Source organism: Nicotiana attenuata, unplaced genomic scaffold (assembly GCF_001879085.1).
Source record: "Nicotiana attenuata strain UT unplaced genomic scaffold, NIATTr2, whole genome shotgun sequence".
NCBI classification, from domain to species: domain Eukaryota; kingdom Viridiplantae; phylum Streptophyta; class Magnoliopsida; order Solanales; family Solanaceae; genus Nicotiana; species Nicotiana attenuata.
This window is the reverse complement of record NW_017672594.1, coordinates 122963-142623: the sequence shown is the minus strand read 5'-3', so window position 1 is coordinate 142623 and position 19661 is coordinate 122963. Positions and strand designations below refer to the sequence as shown.

The 19661-nt window shown below is 38.9% G+C and overlaps 2 protein-coding genes across 2 annotated transcripts in view; both read right to left on the bottom strand.

Annotated features, from left to right (window-relative positions):
* Positions 1 to 4840: 4840 nt before the first annotated feature.
* On the bottom strand, positions 4841 to 7003 carry LOC109213792 (pentatricopeptide repeat-containing protein At4g21065-like). The gene has a single exon (XM_019377619.1). The coding sequence runs from the start codon at positions 7001 to 7003 to the stop codon at positions 4943 to 4945; it is 2061 nt and encodes a 686-aa protein (XP_019233164.1). The 3' UTR covers positions 4841 to 4942.
* Positions 7004 to 12620: 5617 nt separating this feature from the next.
* LOC109213794 (kinesin-like protein KIN-5C) overlaps positions 12621 to 19661 on the bottom strand; it is an 8184-nt gene continuing 1143 nt past the window's right edge. The window contains exons 3-23 of the mRNA XM_019377621.1: positions 19368 to 19526; positions 18933 to 19279; positions 18715 to 18853; positions 18372 to 18469; positions 18129 to 18285; positions 17263 to 17332; positions 17080 to 17156; positions 16779 to 16832; positions 16607 to 16687; positions 16419 to 16530; positions 16260 to 16346; positions 16009 to 16184; positions 15739 to 15900; positions 15517 to 15624; positions 15208 to 15366; positions 14999 to 15082; positions 14721 to 14926; positions 14417 to 14518; positions 13800 to 13909; positions 13243 to 13394; positions 12621 to 13145 (exon numbers count right to left, since the gene is read on the bottom strand). Coding sequence (XP_019233166.1) covers positions 12945 to 13145; positions 13243 to 13394; positions 13800 to 13909; positions 14417 to 14518; positions 14721 to 14926; positions 14999 to 15082; positions 15208 to 15366; positions 15517 to 15624; positions 15739 to 15900; positions 16009 to 16184; positions 16260 to 16346; positions 16419 to 16530; positions 16607 to 16687; positions 16779 to 16832; positions 17080 to 17156; positions 17263 to 17332; positions 18129 to 18285; positions 18372 to 18469; positions 18715 to 18853; positions 18933 to 19279; positions 19368 to 19526 — 2841 coding nt within the window. The 3' untranslated portion in view covers positions 12621 to 12944. The remainder of the gene's footprint in view (positions 13146 to 13242; positions 13395 to 13799; positions 13910 to 14416; positions 14519 to 14720; positions 14927 to 14998; positions 15083 to 15207; positions 15367 to 15516; positions 15625 to 15738; positions 15901 to 16008; positions 16185 to 16259; positions 16347 to 16418; positions 16531 to 16606; positions 16688 to 16778; positions 16833 to 17079; positions 17157 to 17262; positions 17333 to 18128; positions 18286 to 18371; positions 18470 to 18714; positions 18854 to 18932; positions 19280 to 19367; positions 19527 to 19661) is intronic.

Sequence of the window (19661 nt, the reverse complement as noted above, 5' to 3'; positions counted from 1 at the left end):
CCCGTAAAATTTTAGGAGATTCTGCGCTGGTTGCCCGAATTCATGTAGATGCGGTGGACTATAGCAAATGAAAATCTGGGAATGGTCTTGAATTCCTGTGTTATGGAACTAAAACGCCAAAAAACAAGGAACAGTCATGGCAAAGCAATGACTATTGTTCATTAGATTATTTTTGACGGGCCCGAAAAATTTAGGTTATTCGGAGTCAGTCTCCCAAATTCATGTAGATGGGGTGGACTATAGCACATAAAAATCTGGGAATCGTCCTGAATTCTTGTTTTATGGCCCTCAAATGACAAAAAAAGAGGAATAATAGTCACCGCCTCGCCATGATCGTTGACATTTTAGGGCCATAAAACTGAAATTCCGCTTGATTCCTAGATTTTCGTGGACTATAGCTCACGCCTCCTGCATGGGCCCCGGCGACCGGACCCGGATCACCCAAAATTTTACCGGACCATCAAACATGACCTAAGGAATAATAGTCACCGCCTCGCCATGACCGTTCCTCATTTTTTGGCGTTTTAGGGCCATAAAACTGGAAATACGCCCTATTTCAAAAAATTTGTGTGCTACAGCCCACGCCTTATGCCTAGGCCTGGGCGACCGGACCTAGATTGCCTAAAATTTACCAGCCCATAAAAAATGACCTAAGAAACATAGTCACTGCCTCGCCGTGACTGTGCCTCCTTTTTTTGCATATTAGGGCCGTAAAACTGGAATTCCACTTGATTGCCAAATATTTGTGTGCAATAGCCCATGTCTTCTGCATGGGCCCGAGCGATCGAAACTAAATCGCCTAAACTTTTGCCGGTCCATCAAAAATGACCTAAAGAATAATAGTCACTGCCTCGCCATGACCGTTCCTCATTTTTTGGCGTTCTAAGGAAATAAAATTGAAATTCCGCCCGATTCAAAGATTTTGGTGTACTATAGCCCATGCCTCCCTCATAGGCCCGGGTTACTGGACCCGAATCGCATAATATTTTGTTGGCCCATAAAAAAGACCTAAGGAACAATAGTCATTGCCTCGCCATGATTGTTTCTCGTTTTTTGGCGTTTTTAGAGCCATAAAACTAGAATTTTGCCCGATTCCCAGATTTTCGTGTGCTATAACCTACGCCTTCTGCATGGGCCCGGTTTCGCCTATCAAAAATGACATAAGGAGCAATAGTCACCGCCTCGTCATGGTCATTCCTCTTTTTTGGCGTTTTAGGGCCATAAAACTGAAACTTCCGTCCGATTTAAGAATTTTCATGTGATATAGCTCACGTCTCCTGCATGGGCCCAGCGATCGGACCCGGATCGCCTAAAAGTTTTGTCGGACGATGACCTAAGGAACAATACTCACCGTCTCGCCATGACCGTTACTCGTTTTTGGTATTTTAGGGTCATAAAACTAAAATTCCTCCCGATTCCCAAATTTTTGTGTGCTATAGCTCCGCCTCGTGCATGGGCCCGGACGAACAAACCCATCGCCTAAGATTTTGTCGCCCCATGAAAAACGACCTAAGGAACAAAAGTCACCGCCTCGCCATGACAGTTATGCTTTTTCGGCGTTCTAGGGTCATAAAACTTGAATTCCGCCCGATTCCCATATTTTCAAGTGCTATGACCCACGCCTCTTACATGGGCCAAGGCGCCTGAACCCATATCGCTTAAAATTTTACTGGCCCATCAAAAACGTAAGGAACAATAGTCACCGCCTCGCCATGACCGTTCCTCTTTTTGTGGCATTTTAGGGCCATAAATATTGAATTCTACCCGATTTTTTTGAATTTTCGTGTTCTATACCCCACGCCTTCTGCATGGATCCGAGCGACCGGACATGGACCGCCTAAAATTTTACCGACCTATCAAAAACGATCTAAGGAATAATAATCACTGTCTCGCCATGATCATTCCTCATTTTTTTGGTGTTTTAGGGCCATAAAACTGGAATTCCATTTGATTCCTAGATTTTTGTGTGCNCCCAGGTGACAGGACCCGGATCGCCTAAAATTTTACTGGCCCATCAAAAAACGTAAGGAATAATAGTCACCGCCTCGCCATGACCGTTACTCGTTTTTTAGCGTTTTAGGGCCATATAACTGAAATTTCGCCCGTTTCCCAGATTTTCATGTGCTATAGCCCACGCATCCGGTATGGGCCCGGGTGACCGGACCTGGATCGCCTAAAGTTTCGTCGGCCCGTCAAAAATGGTCTAAGGGACAATAGTTACTGCCTCGCGGTGACCATTACTTGTTTTTTGGCGTTTTAGGACCATAAAACTGAAATTTTGCCCGATTTCCAGATTCATATGCTATAGCGCACGCCTCCTGCATGGGCCCGGCGACCAGACACGGATCACCTAAAATTTTGTCGGACCATCAGCAACGACCTAAGAACAATAGTCACCGCCTTGCCATGACCGTTCCTCATTTTTTGGCGTTTTACGACCATAAAACTTGAATTTTCCGCCTGATTACCAGATTTTCATGTGCTATGACCCATGCCTGCTGCGTGGGCCAAGGCGCCCTGACCCATATCGCATTAAATTTTACCGGCCCATCAAGAACGACCTATGGAACAGTAGTCACCGCCTCGCCATGACCGTTCCTTACTTTTTTGGCGTTTTAGAGCCATAAAACTTGAATTTTGCCCAATTTCCAGATTTTCGTATAGCACACGCCTTCTGCATGGGTACGGGGGACCGGACCTGGAATCGCCTAGAATTTTGTTGGCCTATCAAAAACGACCTACGGAATAATAATCACCCTCTCGCCATGACTGTTCCTCGTTTTTTGGCGTTTTAGGGCCATAAAATTGGAATTCCACTCGATTTCCAGATTTTCGTATGCTATAGCCCACGCCTCCTGTATGGGCCCGGGCGACCGGACCCGGATCGCTTAAAATTTTGCCGGCCAATAAAATATTCTAAGGAACAATAGTCATTGCCTCGCAATGAACATTACTCTTTTTTGGCATTTTAGGGCCATATAACTAAAATTCCGTCGGATTCCCACATTTACATGTGCTATAACCCACGCATCCTGCATGGGCCCAGGTGACCGGACCCCGATCGCATAAAATTTTATTGACCCATCAAAAACGACGTAAGGAACAATAGTCACCGCCTCGCCATGACCGTTACTCTTTTTTGGCATTCTGGGGCCATAAAACTAGAATTCCGCCGATTTTCAGATTTTGGTATGCTATAACCCACGCCTCATGCATGGGCCCGGGCGACCAGACCCTGATCCCCTAAAATTCTGTTGGACCATCAATAACGACCTAAGAATAATAGTCATTGCCTTGCCATGATCATTCCTCTTTTTTGGCGTTTGAAGGCCATAAAACTTGAATTCCGACCGATTTTCAGATTTTCGTGTGCTATAGCCCATGCCTTTTGCATGAGTCCGGGAGGCCAGACTTGGAATGCCTAAAATTTTGCCACTTAATCAAAAACAATCAAAGGAACAATAGTCACAGCATCGCCATGACCGTTCCTCGTTTTCTGGCGTTTTAGGGCCATAAAACTAGAATTCCACCCGATTCTCAGATTTTCGTGTGCTATAATAGCCCACGCCTTGTGTATGGGCCCGGGCGACCGGACCCAGATCACCTAAAATTTTGCCGACCCATCAAAAACGACCTCAGGAACAATAGTCACCGCCTTGCCATGACCCTTACTCCTTTTTTAGCGTTTTAGGTCCATAAAACTGGAATTCTACCGGATTCCCAGATTTTCATATGTTATAGCCCAAGCTTCTGTGTATTAGTGCATGTTGATTCAGTAGTAATATTTTTTGCGAATTTTGACTGGCCTAAAATTTTGTAGGTCCATATGACACTACCTAGTGACCGATACTTATTGCTTCGTCATGACTTTCTCGTTCAATTTACGGCTTTTCAGAGTAGTAACACGAATTTCTTATAATATCCACTTTTTGTGTGTATTTATGCATGTCGATTCTTTAAAAAAAATGACGGACTCTAATTGGCCTAAAATTTTGTAGGTCCATTGGGAATGGCCTAGTGACCATACTCATTGCTTTGCCATGATTTTCAGGTTTACTTTATGGCATTTCAGCTCATGTAACGCGAATTTGTGTAGTACATGTTGATTGAGTAGAATTTTTTTGATGGACTCCGATTGGCCTGAAATTTTATCGATCCATAGAAAACGGCCTAGTGACTAATACTCATTGTTTCACCATGATTTTCGAGTTCATTTAATGGTGTTTCGGTGTCATGCAATGCGAATTTGTGATTGTATCCCATTTATCGTGTGTATTAGTACATGTTGATTCAGTATAATTTTTTGATGGACATCGATTTGCTTGAAATTTTGTAGGTCCATAGGAAACAGCCTAATGACCAGTACTTATTGCTTTTCCATGACTTTCGGGTTCATTTTATGGTGTTTTGGGGTCATGCAACGCGAATATGTGACTATATCCACTTTTTCGTGTATATTACTATTTAGTACATGTTGATTCAGTAAAAAAAAATTGACGGGCTTCGATTGGCTTGAAATTTATTAGTCCAGAGAAAATGGCTTAGTGACCATTACTTATTGCTTCTCCATGACTTTCGACTTCATTTTATAGCGTTTCCGAGTCATGCAACATGAATTTTTGATTATATCCACTTTTTTATATGTATTAGTACATGCTGATTCAGTAGAATCTTTGTGACGGACTCTGATTGGCTTAAAATTTTGTAGGACCATAGGAAACGGCCTAGTGACCAATATTCATTGTTTTGCAGTGACTTTTGGATTTATTTTATGGCATTTCGGGGTTATGCAACGCGAATTTGTGATTTTATCCACTTGATTGACTAAGAGACACGAATGGTGATTGAAATAAAAATTGTTAAGATCCCATAGGAAGCATACCTTACATCTTTGAAATATAAGAGACCGTACCTTCACCTCATAAGACTGGAACAATGCAAATCACCAATAATCTCCACAAGAACAGGCACCTTCTTTGAAGTGGTGAAACCGATTTGCGTCACGAACAACAATCACCCTACTTGTAATCTGAGATACAAACTTACAAAATGTGTGACAGTCACCACATACTCTAAGGTTCTTCATAATTCTAATAGTAGATTGTTCAGGTGTGCTTATGAGGCCAAATGCAATAGCCAACTTTTCACTATGGGAGAACAGGTTTCCAAGCTTAAGTTCCTCATCAACATCATGCAACACAAAGTTTGTATCAGGAACATAACCAACAGCCTCTAATTCCTCGAGCAGATATTTCAACTTCTCGTATATCTCCTTCGATCGAGGATGGGTATGGTCTCCAATGCTAAACCGGTGAATCTTGTTATCAACTTCAATCCATGTCCAACCAGGGATTTTCTTTAATTTCTGATGGGTCATTAATTCCCTAATCTTCGCCACGTCCTGCCATTTACCTGCTTTCGCATATATATTTGAAAGCAAAACATAATGTCCTGGATTTTGAGGTTGCAATTCAATCAAGGATCTTGCTGCCTTTTCTGCAAGTTCTACATGGCCATGAATTCTACACGCTCCGAGTAATGCCCCCCAAAGCCCTTCATCTTTTTCAACAGCCATATTATCTATTAACTCTAACGACTCGTCAATTTTCCCAGCACGGCCCAAGAGATCCACCATACAAGTAAAATGTTTGACATCCGGCTTCACTCCGAACTCTTTCTGCATAGAATTGAAAAGCCGCTTACCTTCTTCAACCAGACCACTATGACTACAAGCATACAAAAGAGAAACAAATGTGATCTTGTTAGGAAATATCCCACTCCTTAACATCACAGGGAACATATCAATAGCTTTGTGGCCTTGGCCGTGATAACCATACGCCCCTATCATTGCGCTCCAAGTTATAACATTCTTTTCTCTCAAACCATCAAACACTTCTCTAGCAACATCAACAGATCCACATTTAGCATACATGTCAACCATCGCCGTCCCCAAGATAACATCCAACGAAAACTTATTCCTCACAATATATTCATGTACAACCTTAGCCTTATGCATTGCGCCTATCTTTGCACAAGCATTTACTACATTTACCAAAGCAACTTTATCCGGAACAACTACTCCTTCCTCTCTCATTTGATCAAACAAAACTAAAGCCTCACTTGGATCCCCACACTCCGTACATGCTCCAATCATGACTGTCCAAGTCACAAGGTCTCTCTTGGGCATTTTATCAAACAGTTGTTTTGCATCATTAATAACCTTACATTTCGAATACATATCCACAAGTGCTGCAACCACAAAGACATCTGATTCCAACCCATTTTTGCAAACAACATTATGAATCTTTCTACCCATTTGAAGGTCCATTGTATCCCTACATACCCTTATCACAAAAGGCAAAGTATAATTATCTGGTTTATCCCCAGATCTTATATATTCCCTAAAAATCCTTAAACTATTCAGAAAATCACCAGCTTTAGCATAACCACCAACCATAACACTCCAAGAAACAGCATTTTTTTCACTCAAACTACAAAACAATGCATAAGCATAATCCAAAGACTTATGCAAACTGTATATGTATAAAAGTTTGTTAGCAACTATTAGGTTTTCAAATAATCCATTAGTTGTTATCTGAGCATGAACTTGTTTTACTTGGTACACACGTTTACACTTCAAAAGTTGAGATAGATAGAACTTTGGATCCAAATATTCAGAAAAATGTGAAGTGGGTATTTGTTGAATGTCATTAGGTTGATTTGAGAAGGTATGTTGATGCAGTTCTTGATGAGTTGTGGGGTCAACTATGGAGGTAGCTGAAGAATAACGAATTGTTGCATAGTTGGAGGGAAAAGTCTTTGGGGTTTTTGATTTGAACATCAAACTTGAGTTTGGTACTGATAATGACAACTCTTTTCCCTCATACAAGAATGTCACTATTCTTCTCTTTTGAAATTTGGTTCTTATAGTGGTTAACGTTTTCGAGGAAACAATTTCTGAAGAGCATTTCTCCCCAAAGCATTGTCCACTGAACATTTTCATTATTGTTGATGGTACTAAATCTTAACAAGCCTTTTTAATGCGGAAAAAATAAAAATAAAAAATAGTCTGCTTTATAATTGTTAATTTAAAATTAGCCACGGTTTTAAAAGTAATCGAAATTTAGTCACTTTTTCATATAAAAATAGAATATGAACAAAAATACCCTTAAAAATCCAAAAAAAATTCCATCATATTATGTTGAGTTCGAATTCTTTACATATGAGATATCAGCATTATGTGTTGGAATTCATAATATACTGGAAATTTATATGCATGAACTCCATAATCTAACATGTTATACTGGAACTTCTCGTGTTTCAACTAGGGTATTTCTTTTTTCAAATTTTATCTCCGCATAAAACGCATAAAATAGTGGCTATTTTTCAATAATTTTGCAAACGCTGGCTATTTTTTAATTACTAGTTGAAGACAAGTTGCGGGAATCGAGGCTGCGATGGTTAGGGCATTTGAGGAGGAGAGACATAGATGTCTCGGTCAGGAGGTGTGAGAGGTTGAACATGGCGGGTTTGAGGAAAGGCAGGGGTAGGCCAAAGAAATATTGGGGATAGGTGATTAGGCAGGACATGTCGGTGCTTCACCTAACCAAGGACATTACTTGCGATAGGAAGGTATAAAGGTCGAGGATTAAGGTGGTGGATTGACAGGTAGTTGTGACTTTCTCCTAGGTTTACAAGTAGTACTAGTAGTATTCTTATGGTTGGTTGAGAGATACTTTCTTTTAGATTATTAGTGCATCTGGTACTTAGCTACCACGTCCATTGTTGTTTTTTTGAAAACTGTTACTAGAAATTGTTGTCCTCGACTGTTTCTATTTGATGCTATCTTTTCTTCCTGTAACAATACCGAAATTCCTCACTATATAATAAGAACTGGAACACTGATTACAACCTTGAGATATCAATTGCAGCACTCAAACTACTATAATGAAACTAAGTAACTAAGAATAGAGATAATAATGGGGATGAGAAGCAGAACTCAGAGAAAGGAGATGAGAAGCAGAGTCTTGAACCGAAGCTTCAACATAATTCGTATGTCTTTCGCTGCCCCACTTTGTGCTATTTATTAATCTCCTCATCTCACGTGTTCCACAGGGGTAAACTTGTCCAATAGGTTCATAACAATACCCCGTCCTCAAAAAGAACCTTGTCCTCAAGGTTCAAGTAGAGCAACATTGAAATCTTAGCATCGATCCTTGTGTCTAATCTCTTTTGCTTGGAATTGAATTCTAAATTCAGAAGTCCACCTGGGTCAAACGGAAATCGAGGCAAATCCACAGTATTCCTCGACATATTTTTGTCTAGCTTAGCACAATGAAGTTGGTTGTGTACTTGCACCTCTTGATGCAGGGATGAATTACTTGTGTTCCAACCAATTGATTGTGACTTTGCCATCTCTCCAACAGTGGCCACATCTTGTTGGCCTGAAGACCTCACTACGTTAGTCTTCTCTTGAAGCTGCTGAATAATATTGTTGCCCTTGGATCTTGCTAATACATAATACTTTGTCACCTTAAAGTCCTTAGCACTTGTACTCCTTATACTTTGTAGCATACTAGCCTTGCCAAGCCACTTCTCAACCATATCCATACTCTCCGGTTTAAATCCAAAAGTAGCAAATGCACGTCTTGAATAGAGTGTACTGACACTATAATCCATTCTTCCGAACATTCCATTGCTTTCAGCATACAATGCTAATAGCAGAACAATGAGTCTTTTTCTCCAAGGCAATACAACAGGCCTTGTTGCCAACTCCGTCGAGTGTGATGAGATATCTCTCTGTCGGCCAAGATCCCACACTCTAGTCATAAAAGCAGAATACTTACATAAGCAAAACTTGCCAGTAAATCGCAGCAATAGTTGTGTCTCCAAGGTCTCTGTATGACCATTTAGATTCATGGTCTTGGGATTGTTTCCTGGATCCCATATGCAAATAACCAGTACAGTTCCACCAAGAGTAACAATATACAGATTACCAACAAGAGAAAATGAAAAATGATGCAGCTTTAAAGCTCCACGAATATCTAAGGCAATCCCTGGGAGGTTAGAGGTGTTTCTACTGCCACAGTTAATTACACCAGAACAAATTACTACAGAGAAGCACCATGTATCACTCAAAATATTGTGAGTTAAGACTCTTATCTTTAGAAAATGAAGGGCACGGTCCAATTTCTCACAGAGAAGAGATATGTCAGCATATGGATTCTAGGTTTGTTGTTCATGTAATATTGTGTACTCCCATGAATGATTTCCATTATGTTTCTTCTTTTTCATTGTAGCTGTAGCAACCCACGTAGAATCATAAATTCTTGGAGGATACAACTTGAGAGTTGCCGCAATAACGTCGACACTGGACCAAATCGCAGTGCGAAGATCGTTGGATGAGTATTGTTGCACATCAGTAACACCCCATTGTTGAACCAGCTTGTCTATGCCCATCCCAAATACTTCCATGGAATATAGCTTGAAAGATGTACGCAGATACTGTTGCAACAGATTTAATAAAAAAATACAAGTGATTCTGTTAATAATATTCCTCTTATTCTCCATAGTCTGTTCCATAATGTTGACGACATAAGCATATCAGACGTCAAACTGTCCAACGTATCACGGCATATATATTTCCTTGTACCTCCAAGGTATGTGGTAAGAAACCTTGAACCGGGATCAAAGGGAAAGTCTAATCCAAATTGAGCAGTTGGAAATCGACACAAGGATTTAGCACTATAACGTTCACTTAAGTAATCAAATATATCCCTGCTAATAGGTTGGTCGTGACCGGAAGTGGTAAGCAAACATTGCAGTGCTAGTGGATCATCAAATATGATAAGGTGACTCGAAGCATACTTAACTGGAGATACTGGTTGAAACATTTCATTGGACACCTAGGTTTCAGGATTTACTGAATTGCTCCTCATGGAATTTGCAACTTCCACGTCAATTTCCCTATACCATTGCCATCCCAGATCCCACACGTAAGTCATAGAGTTAGAGACCACATACTCTGAATATCCGAAGCGCAGGAAGGTCCTACTCATTATCCTTTTCCCGTTCCTGACCCTGAGTGTGGAGGGGTTAGCCTTGAGCCAGGTCTTGATTGTTTATTCCATTTTGTCAGTTTAAGTACTGGAATGGGATAGTTGTTCTCCTAATCGACTACTTATTATGATAATGAACATTCCACTTAAAAAAATGACTCTCCAGGCGGTTACCTTTTTTTTCATATTCATATTTATATCCTCTGTAACAATTGTTGGGACGGACTTTCGTGGAAAAGAAAAAAACCCTTTATCGGATTGGAAGCGATGACTTAAACTTACTTTTGATACTATTTCAAATTGTGTTGCTGTAATAATGTAGGAATCCATATGTAAACATAGTATCTATTTAGATAGGCCCGAATGACCCCTTCTCATAATGAGAATGTATATAACCCTATTCCAACCTGGTCCGGTATAATCTTAGAGTTAAGGTCTTGGAATTTATCCCTGGTGCCATGATAATGTGATTTATATGAGGGCTCAACTCAATTTCCAGCTCAGCCATAGTTTGGTTGATAAGAAATGGAAGACTTGGAACCCGAGACTGATAATATACTCCAAATGTTTCGACATAATTTTCTCAAGATGTTCTGTATCCGTCTTGTGAGCGAGATGCTGTAAGATTGGGTGAAAGTGCTCTGGAACCAATTCCTGTTCGATATTTGCAGCTTCCTTTTTTATATTTGCAGCTTCCTTGATTAGGCTAGTAGCAGTCAGCTGCGGTTGAACGGCAGGCACTGAGCCTTCGACTAGCACTTTCACATCGCTCTCTTCCTCGGACTTTCCATCCTTGAAGGCAGACTCTGTTGGTGTTATAGGGAGTAAGGTAGTTACATTTGAAAGAGAACTAATGTTGAATACTTGGTCGTTGGTATTGCCAACATCCATGCTATGCTTACGATGGATCTCTTTTTCAAACATTTCATCGAACACCTTGCGCGCTTCCTTTTTGCCTCTGTAGTCTGATTGTTCTGCCTCACCAAAGCCTAATAAAATAGCCTCAAAACGACTCTGGTACTCAGACATAGTAGTTTTTGTCGGAGCTTGCCAATCGTCCTTCGGCTGATTCTAGTCTCTTTTGACGGAAACGAATTCGCACCTTCGCAATAAAATGTTCCCAATCTACCAGTTGCTTGTTCCGGAAGATCCATCGGTACCAGTCTAAAGCTTCTCCATCGAGATAGGACGAGGCGAGAAGTAACTTGTTGTTTTCTGAAATTCTATAGAATGCAAAGTATCTTTCAGCCGGAGAAATCCAGAACTCTGGATTCTCGCCACATAATTGTCGGAATTCCACCGGAGTGGGCTTACTTGTTACAAGGTTTCTAACCAGCTCCTTTAACAGTGAACGAATTTCAGCCAAATCCTTAGACCATGAATCCTTCATGACCTTAATTAAACCATCGATAGTTCGAATTATTTGGTCCTCCATTGAAGACCTCTGGATGAAAGCACCAATGTAACAATACCGAAATTCCTCACTATATAATAAGAACTGGAACACTGATTAAAACTTTGAGATATCAATTGCAGCACTCAAACTACTATAATAAAACTAAGTAACTAAGAATAGAGATAAGAATGGGGATGAGAAGCACAACTCAGAGAAAGGAGATGAGAAGCAGAGTCTTGAGCCGAAGCTTCAACATAGTTCCTATGCCTTTCGCTGCCCCACTTTGTGCTATTTATTAATCTCCCCATCTCATGTGCTCCACAGGGGTAAACTTGTCCAATAGGTTCATAACACTTCCCTTTTTCCTTATTGTCTTTTGTCTCCCTCTTCCCGCTCTTTCTTTCTTCCCCCTTTCTTCCTTGCCATTTAATCTTGAGCCAAGGGTCTATTGGAAACAACATCTCTACCTCTCCAAGTAGGGGTAAGGTCTGCGTACACACTACCCTCCCCAAACGCCACGTGTGAGATTATATTGAGTTTATTGTTGTTGTTGTAGTCCGAAAATAACCCCTACTAGTTTCACCTTTTTAATTATACTCATTTGCGACATCTAATATATACTCTATCCATCAAATATGAAATACCTATACTATCTACTTATGGGATGAAAATATTATTTATGTGACTATATTTGTCGAACTTTTTTAACTATGTTAATTACTATAAAAACTGTGATATATAAAACTTCTTTTAGATAAAAAAAAAAAAATTCAATGCCTACAAAGTTGTGAATTGGATATTGTTTGATAAGAAAAACAATAGGCCACTATGTGATTTTTTTTGTTTTCTATATGGTTCCAAATAATTATTTGTAAAGTATATTATACCAGGATCTTCTTTGGTGGGCATAGCACGCATTAGTAACCTGTTGTCTTAACTTGATGCAGAGACTCGAACCTTTTTATCTTTTTTCTTATTCACTTTTGAAATGACACTCATATTCACGGTTTCATTGTCGTTAGCTCTAGTCTGCATTAAATTGGTCACTGGATACAATGCCAGAGACTTTGCAAGTTTGCTTGAGCAATAGTAATTGTTATACACTGGAAGCAAAGGTAAAAAATATGAGCAGTTCCTTCATTTTAGTTCAGCATAGTCACAAATATAAAAATTATCTACTAGTATTCACCGTTGAATGTCATTATAGAGCTATTGAACATGTAACTGCAACTCTTCAAGTAATCGCACTTTTACAATACATAGAGGAGTATCCTTCACTAACCTAAAATCTCAGGAACCATGCACCAAATTTTCCTCATTTCCAGCCACTTTCAAAATCCCAAGGTGGGATTTATTTTTCAGACTGAATCAACCTACAACATATACTGCGGTTGCAGTAATTTACTTGTATTTGTGGGCAGGACCAGTATACAAAAGAAAATACAGGTACAGATTATGAATAATCATATGCACGAGGGAACAAAAATCTGCTAATTGTTAATCTGTGAGAAAGGAGATCGTGGGATAAGTGATGGCTTTAGTTCCTTTACTTGGAATGACTCGAATGAATTGTTCTCTCGGAATTCCTCTAATAGAGCCTCCATTGGCATGGCACGCAATGACTCAATCGTAACCTTGCTTGGTACATCTGGCTCAGACCTAATTGGTGTTGTTCCAGTTGGCTCATAATCCTGAACATCAGTCAGAAAGTATAAAAATTCAGCACAACTATATAATACTGTCTTCCCTGAAACGTTTAAAGTGAAGTAAGATTCTTGATCAGCATACCATATACTTCTGCTGAAAAGTTTCAAGGGCCTTATGTTCAATGGAGGTAGACTGCATGCAGTGATCTTTCTTAAGTACATCAAGGGTCTCCGAGTGTGCACTGGTGGTATCCAAAACACCAGATATAGATCCTCTCTCTTCGCCTGACAAGCCTGGATAAGAATTGACACCAGAGGAAATGTTACAAAACAGCAACATAAAGTCAACCCCAAATAACACTAACCATAAAAACCACCACTACTACAGTTTTTTGCAAATATTGCTTTAACAAAAGAAACTACATATCGACGGCACCCCGACCAAAATATGGAAACTAATGATGGCAGCCGAAAACTAGATAATCCGCTATATAAAGTGTACTACCTTTTATTATATGATACTGAACTTTTTGCTTCTATGAGTGTATTTTTACCTCCAAATATTTATAACTTATTGTCTATCTATAGAAGAACTTCTTTAGCATTGAACTGCATGCCTACCCTTTCTTCTGATAAAGAAACATTACAAGCTACAGCATCAAAAAACAGAACATACTTGACAAATTCGGGAAAACTTACCGTCAATAGATTTAATGATATCTTCGCTATTCCTTTTCACATCTTCTTCAGCAGATTCCCTTGTGGCGTCGAAATCAGTTACATGTTGCTCATTGCTATCGCATATGTTCCTGTAAAAAGAGTAATGTCATACAGAAGATTGATGCAGTGATCAAGTTTCTCTCCAAACAGAGAGCAATAAGCTCAAATTGGTATTTTATGTGCCCAATAAAATAGTCAATTTCTGAATTTCCATTATATTTCTGCATGCTCCTGTCCCCTTGTTTGTCATAAACCTTAAGTGATACATTCTTGTTGATAATGCTAGTTTAACCACCGACAAATTCCCTACACAATTCCAGATAAAGACAATTATCTGATATTCTCCCAACAAATTTCAACTACTTGAATTGATAATACTTCTCCTATATTCATTCTCTTTTTCTTATCATAAATAAACATTATAAAATGTTAAACATGGGTTTCGACAATTTACTTCCAGACCAATGAGTATTGGTTCTTATCCATTTGCAAAACATAAGGTAATAGGCATCTTTCAAGAATTAAAAGTAACCGATGTGTTACTTATCTGCTCTTCAGGCATGGAATCAAGTACCAAGTAAAATTGAAAAACTTACCTGACAACCGAATTCATTGTTGAAACATGTTCATTGCCCATGTTGTTAACCGATTCATGTGTACTTTGCCACCGTTTCAGAGCTGTTTCAGCAGTGCTTACACTGAAAAGAAAAACCACACAATTGCTTATAGAAAAAGTAGAAGCAAAAATAATAAAATGTGAAATCGAGGAAATAAAGAAAAAAGACTAATCATTAAAAAAGGACAACAAATTCAGATCAGGGGTCTTTAACCAGATAACAAGAGCTGACACTTGGTAGAATAGCAAATTCACATATAAAAGGTGCAAATTCAGATACTTGCCACTTCTGCATGAGTGATTCCATTCGACAGTGTTTAGCAGCTGAGAAATCAGCATTTTCTTTGGTCTCGCCTTCTGCTTGCATATAGAAGTCCTGCCATTTTCTTTTTGCATCTGTCGTAATACCTTCCATAGAGGATACATGCCCATCCAAGAATGTCCTATTTCCAGAAACAGTTTCTCTGAGATCAACAAGCCTTGCACCCACCTGTCAACTAAACTTTGAGAAAGAGAAAGGAAGAAATAGCATATGTAGATCACAAGGGTAAAAAGAACAAACCAGTTCTTTTTGACGACGCATGTGATTGGAGACCAAGGAAGTCATATCAGCAATAAGCTTCTCTGCATCTGATCTTGATTGCTCCTGAAGAAGACAAACTCAATCATCAGACTTAGAGGGAAAACATCATTTTGCATACTTAGAGGGAAAACATCATTTTGCATACTTAGAGGGAAAACATCATTTTGCATAGAGTCTCAAAGGTATACCTCGTATGCCTTCTCAAATTCAGCAATAGATTTCGTTTGAATCTCATCAACTGTTGTTGCATGTTTTTCAAGTCTTTTTGATTCGTCCAAAAGCTTGTCAAAAAATCCTTGAATGATTTCAGAGATATTTGTCAAATGCTCCGTACTGTCATTAAATCTCTGCACGATGGGAAAACAAACAATGACGAACATGCTGTGAAAACCTCAAAAAGGATGAACAAATGCCAATTATATCCATGGATAACTTTTAGAACTAAGTGCTGGATGCAACGAGTGAATCAAATTAACAACTAGTGTTCATATTGAAACCTGACGGAGCTCTCTAGCAAAATGTGCCATCTCTCCTTGGTGGGTTGACAAAGTGCTCTGAAGTTCATCAAACATGGAATTTGCTTCCACAGCCTCTGCGTCTAAAAACTGCAAGAAGGAGAGGAATATAGAAGGTATTTGAATCAAAAATAGATCTATTGTTGTAATATGGACAGGAATCCAAATACATCAGAAGCTGAAATCAAAACTGTCATTTTGTACTTCTTTGGTGGAAATTGAATTAGTAGATGCCAAAGTTGAAATTTCCTCCAGAGTAGCATTAGAGGTAGCTTTATGCAGCCTCACTACATTTTGCATAGCCTCAAAGTGAGATATGTACAAAGCCTTTGAAGAATTAATTTTCCTCTTCAAGTCTAGGACAGCCTACAAGAAAAAAATTGACATTAAAAGTCTAATTGAACAGGACAGAACCAAAGAAAATCACAACAATCACTAGCAGAATAAATCAAACAAATGGAAGGGGATAATAACCTTGTCATGTGATTCAAGAAAATTATGACAGAATTTCTCAACGCATTGGAGCTGTTCAGTTTGTCGACACACAGAAGTCGCCAATGTGCTGGAAAGAGAACCAAGTTGCTTCGCAAGCTCAGATTGGAAGTTGTTTACCAGAGACCTATTATCAGTGCTGAGTTTATCCTCTCTAGCTGGAAACAATAAAACAGATAAGATAAAGTGAGTAATCGTAACAAATCATGCAGCGGAAGCAATAAAGTCCTTACCAATTTTTTGAAATAAGGAAGCATTCTCTTGAATTGATTTCTCCAAGTCGGCCCGTAAAACACATGCTTGGTGAGCCAGCGCACTTTCTGTGAATATCAGATTTCAAATTTAATACTGAATTCCAAAGGACTTCAAAACCAACATCCAGATAACTGTACCAGCTTTTTTTTGTTCAGAGATGACGAAATCCCGCTCCTTCAGAGTATATTGGGATTGTCTTAATTGTTCTTCAGTGTATGCTAGCAATTTGCTTGTTTGGTTCAATTGTTTCTGCAAGAATCTTTCATAATAAGAACTTGCAAGCAAGTTGCAAACAGGACGAAGGAATAAAAGGCAAGCAATTCACCTGTGTTGCATCAAGCTTACAAGTCAAATCTGAGCACTGCTGAACCTGACTGTCAAGTCTACTTTGTAACTCCTCAAATTGCTGATTATCACAAACCAAACACAAGTTATTATTCACATAAGTGGAAAATATAGGAAACAGTCAACTACAAGATTCTCCGTCAAGCACTGACCTTCTGATGGTTTTCTATGCTAACTCCCATTTGTTCAATTTGATCCGCCATTGCCTAAAATTGAAAAGGTAAACGATTCAATATCAGAAAACTCTTACAATTAAAAAAGTGAATAAATCTTATTACTACATTCAAGATGAATACAGAAAATAAAAGGAACAGAGATGTATGAGGCAATGAACCTGTGAATCTCAACAAAAAGATATGATTGACAATAGAAAACTAAATCTTTTTACCACTTATTTCTTGAACAGCCAAAAGAAAAAAGGAAAATTATAAGGACAAAACAAAGATGGCCTGCCTTTCTCTCATTCTCCTCCTGATAATATCGCTCTTTTGGTATATAAACACCATTCTTCTCACGTGCAGCATACACCTCTGGAAGAAAGCAGTTGAAAAATCAAAGGGGAAAAGTCAATGTTACTCAGAACCTATAAAAAGAAGCCTTCACAATATCTCATAGACTAAAATATAAAACAATCACCTGCTTTAAGCCGCTCAATTTCACCATACAAATCCTTGATGAGGGTTGATTTCATCATTTTTTGATTGACCTACAGATTAACATCAAAGGAATAAGATATAGGCCAAGTAGAATTAAAATAATTTTTACAGTTCAAATTTTTTTAAAAGTTATGTAGTTATCTGGAAAATAGAGTGTACTAGATGATGTTGCATCAAGTACTGCGCACGCCCCAAATGTCAATAATTAAGTCCAAGTGAACAAAATTCGAGTAAGAAACCAAAGTGACTAGATTCACTACCAGTGACAGAATTAGCTTTTAAAAATGTTAGCTAAGTCATTCATGTTCCCCAAAGACTCTGAACTATTTACAGCTGGTATAAACTTTTCCGGACAAAGAACTTTAACAATACTATCACAGAGTTTATGGCAGTAAATTTTGATGTTCTGTCCAACATCCATCTAGTATTACACATCAAAAGAATAAATTCCTTGCAGGTAGAGTTTTATACTGGTAACCTGATTAACCAAATTCAATTCCTCTTCATTCCAAAAAAGGATAATATAACCACTGCCAGTGTATGAGAATTTAAAAATTATTCCAAACAACAAAACTAAAACAAGCAAAAGAGGGAAACTCACATATTGCTGTATAAGACACTAGAAAGATCAAAGATCACTATGAAATGATCAACATTTGTGGAAAGATAGCCATTTGGTTAAACACCATCAAAAACAGGCATATAAACAGTAGATGTAAAGATACTATATGTGAATACAGAGAGAAGTAAACATCAGGCAAAGATATTCTATATTGATACATTGAGAGTAAGACAGCAGCATAAGGTGATTCTCCTAGGAAACCATTTTAATTTTCACGAATTTACCTCAGGCTTATTCTTTATATTTTTTGCTCTGTGTGCATAGTCTAGTGTACTCAGAGTCTCCTCAAGACAGTGCACAGCAGGTGACACTGTGGCAATTATACAGGTTTTTGTTCTTCCGCCTAATGAATCCCGCAGCAAACGCGTAAGTTTGCTATCTCTGGAATTTAAAGTTAGCATCATAAAAATGGTGTGATATGTATATAGATCCAAGAATAGATAAAGAACAACCAAAACATTACATACCTGTATGGGATATGCCCAAGATGCTCAACAAGGGCATTAATCACTCGTCCAAGTGTGAGCAGACTTTTGTTTATTTCTCCAGCTTCCCTTGCACGACCCTAAGAATTAAAATTGCAAAGTATTGACAGAACAGACTGATTTTTAGATTACTATAAGTGATAACATAGAAAGAAAGAGCGCAAGGTATGAAGTGCAAGTACCTCTAAGAGTGAGGTGCCTTACAGAAAGAAGAAAATTAAAACAACTGTATCTGTTTGATTAAACAAGACCAAGAAATGACTTTTCTCAAAGAGTGAACAGACTTTTCTCAAAGAGTGAACAGATGGACAAGAAGATGTTTTACCTCCCTAGCCCCAGAGCGAGAAATGTTCTCCGAACCAGCCAAATCAACTAAATTTAACTTGCCACATTTTATAAGTTCTTCGCCTTCAGGGGTTGCTTCCTTGATGTGTATGGTTATGGAGAAAAGAGAATGTGACCGACTGAAACAAAACCATTATGTCTATCATCTTGCAGAACAATGGTAATATAATGATTATCAAGACGAGCAAAAAAACATACCTTGATTGCTTATTGAGCAAGGTTTCTGCAGTTCGACGTTTTGCTGATCCCCTTTCAAGTAAGGTGAATATCTCATTGGCACTTGTCACAATTTCCTCTTCAAGCCCTCTAACTAGAACTCCGCCTTTCCCATCTTCCATAAGTGGCAACTGTTTCTTCTGCCTGTCTTCTAAAGCAACTTTCAAATCCTCAGGGGCTAACAAGTCAGTGATTTCCTCATTATACAACTCTAAGAATGTAACTTTCACACTGTATTCTGCATTTTGACTCTCCAATGTATCAAATATTTGCTTCACTGCTCTAGGTATGACACCTGCTTCTGGTGGCAGCTCTCCATTAGGTCCGCTCTGTGATATAATACAATCAAAAATAAGAAACATAGTGCCTAAGCAAGCTTTTAAAGTAAACAGATGCTCAAAGCCTGCTATTCAGTACCTTGGACCTCTTGCATTCACCTTCCATAGTGTATGTCTTCCCTGTACCAGTTTGCCCATAAGCAAAAATTGTACAGTTAAATCCCTCTAAAACTTCATTGACAATTGGGACAATTGCTTGATCATAAAGGTCCCTTTGCTGTGCTGAGGGACCAAAAACCTGTACTTAACAAACAGAGCAAGCATGAAAGGCATCATAAGCAACGCTTACTGGAATTACATGATATTTCATGAAGGAGGGGGGGGGGGGGGGGGGNGGGGGGGTACTAGGGTAAACTTTTCGTCGAGTATATTC

What these genes read in the sequence shown, in the direction of transcription:
- LOC109213792 (XM_019377619.1), bottom strand. Translation starts at nt 7,003, where the DNA reads ATGAAAATGTTCAGTGGACAATGCTTTGGGGAGAAATGCTCTTCAGAA.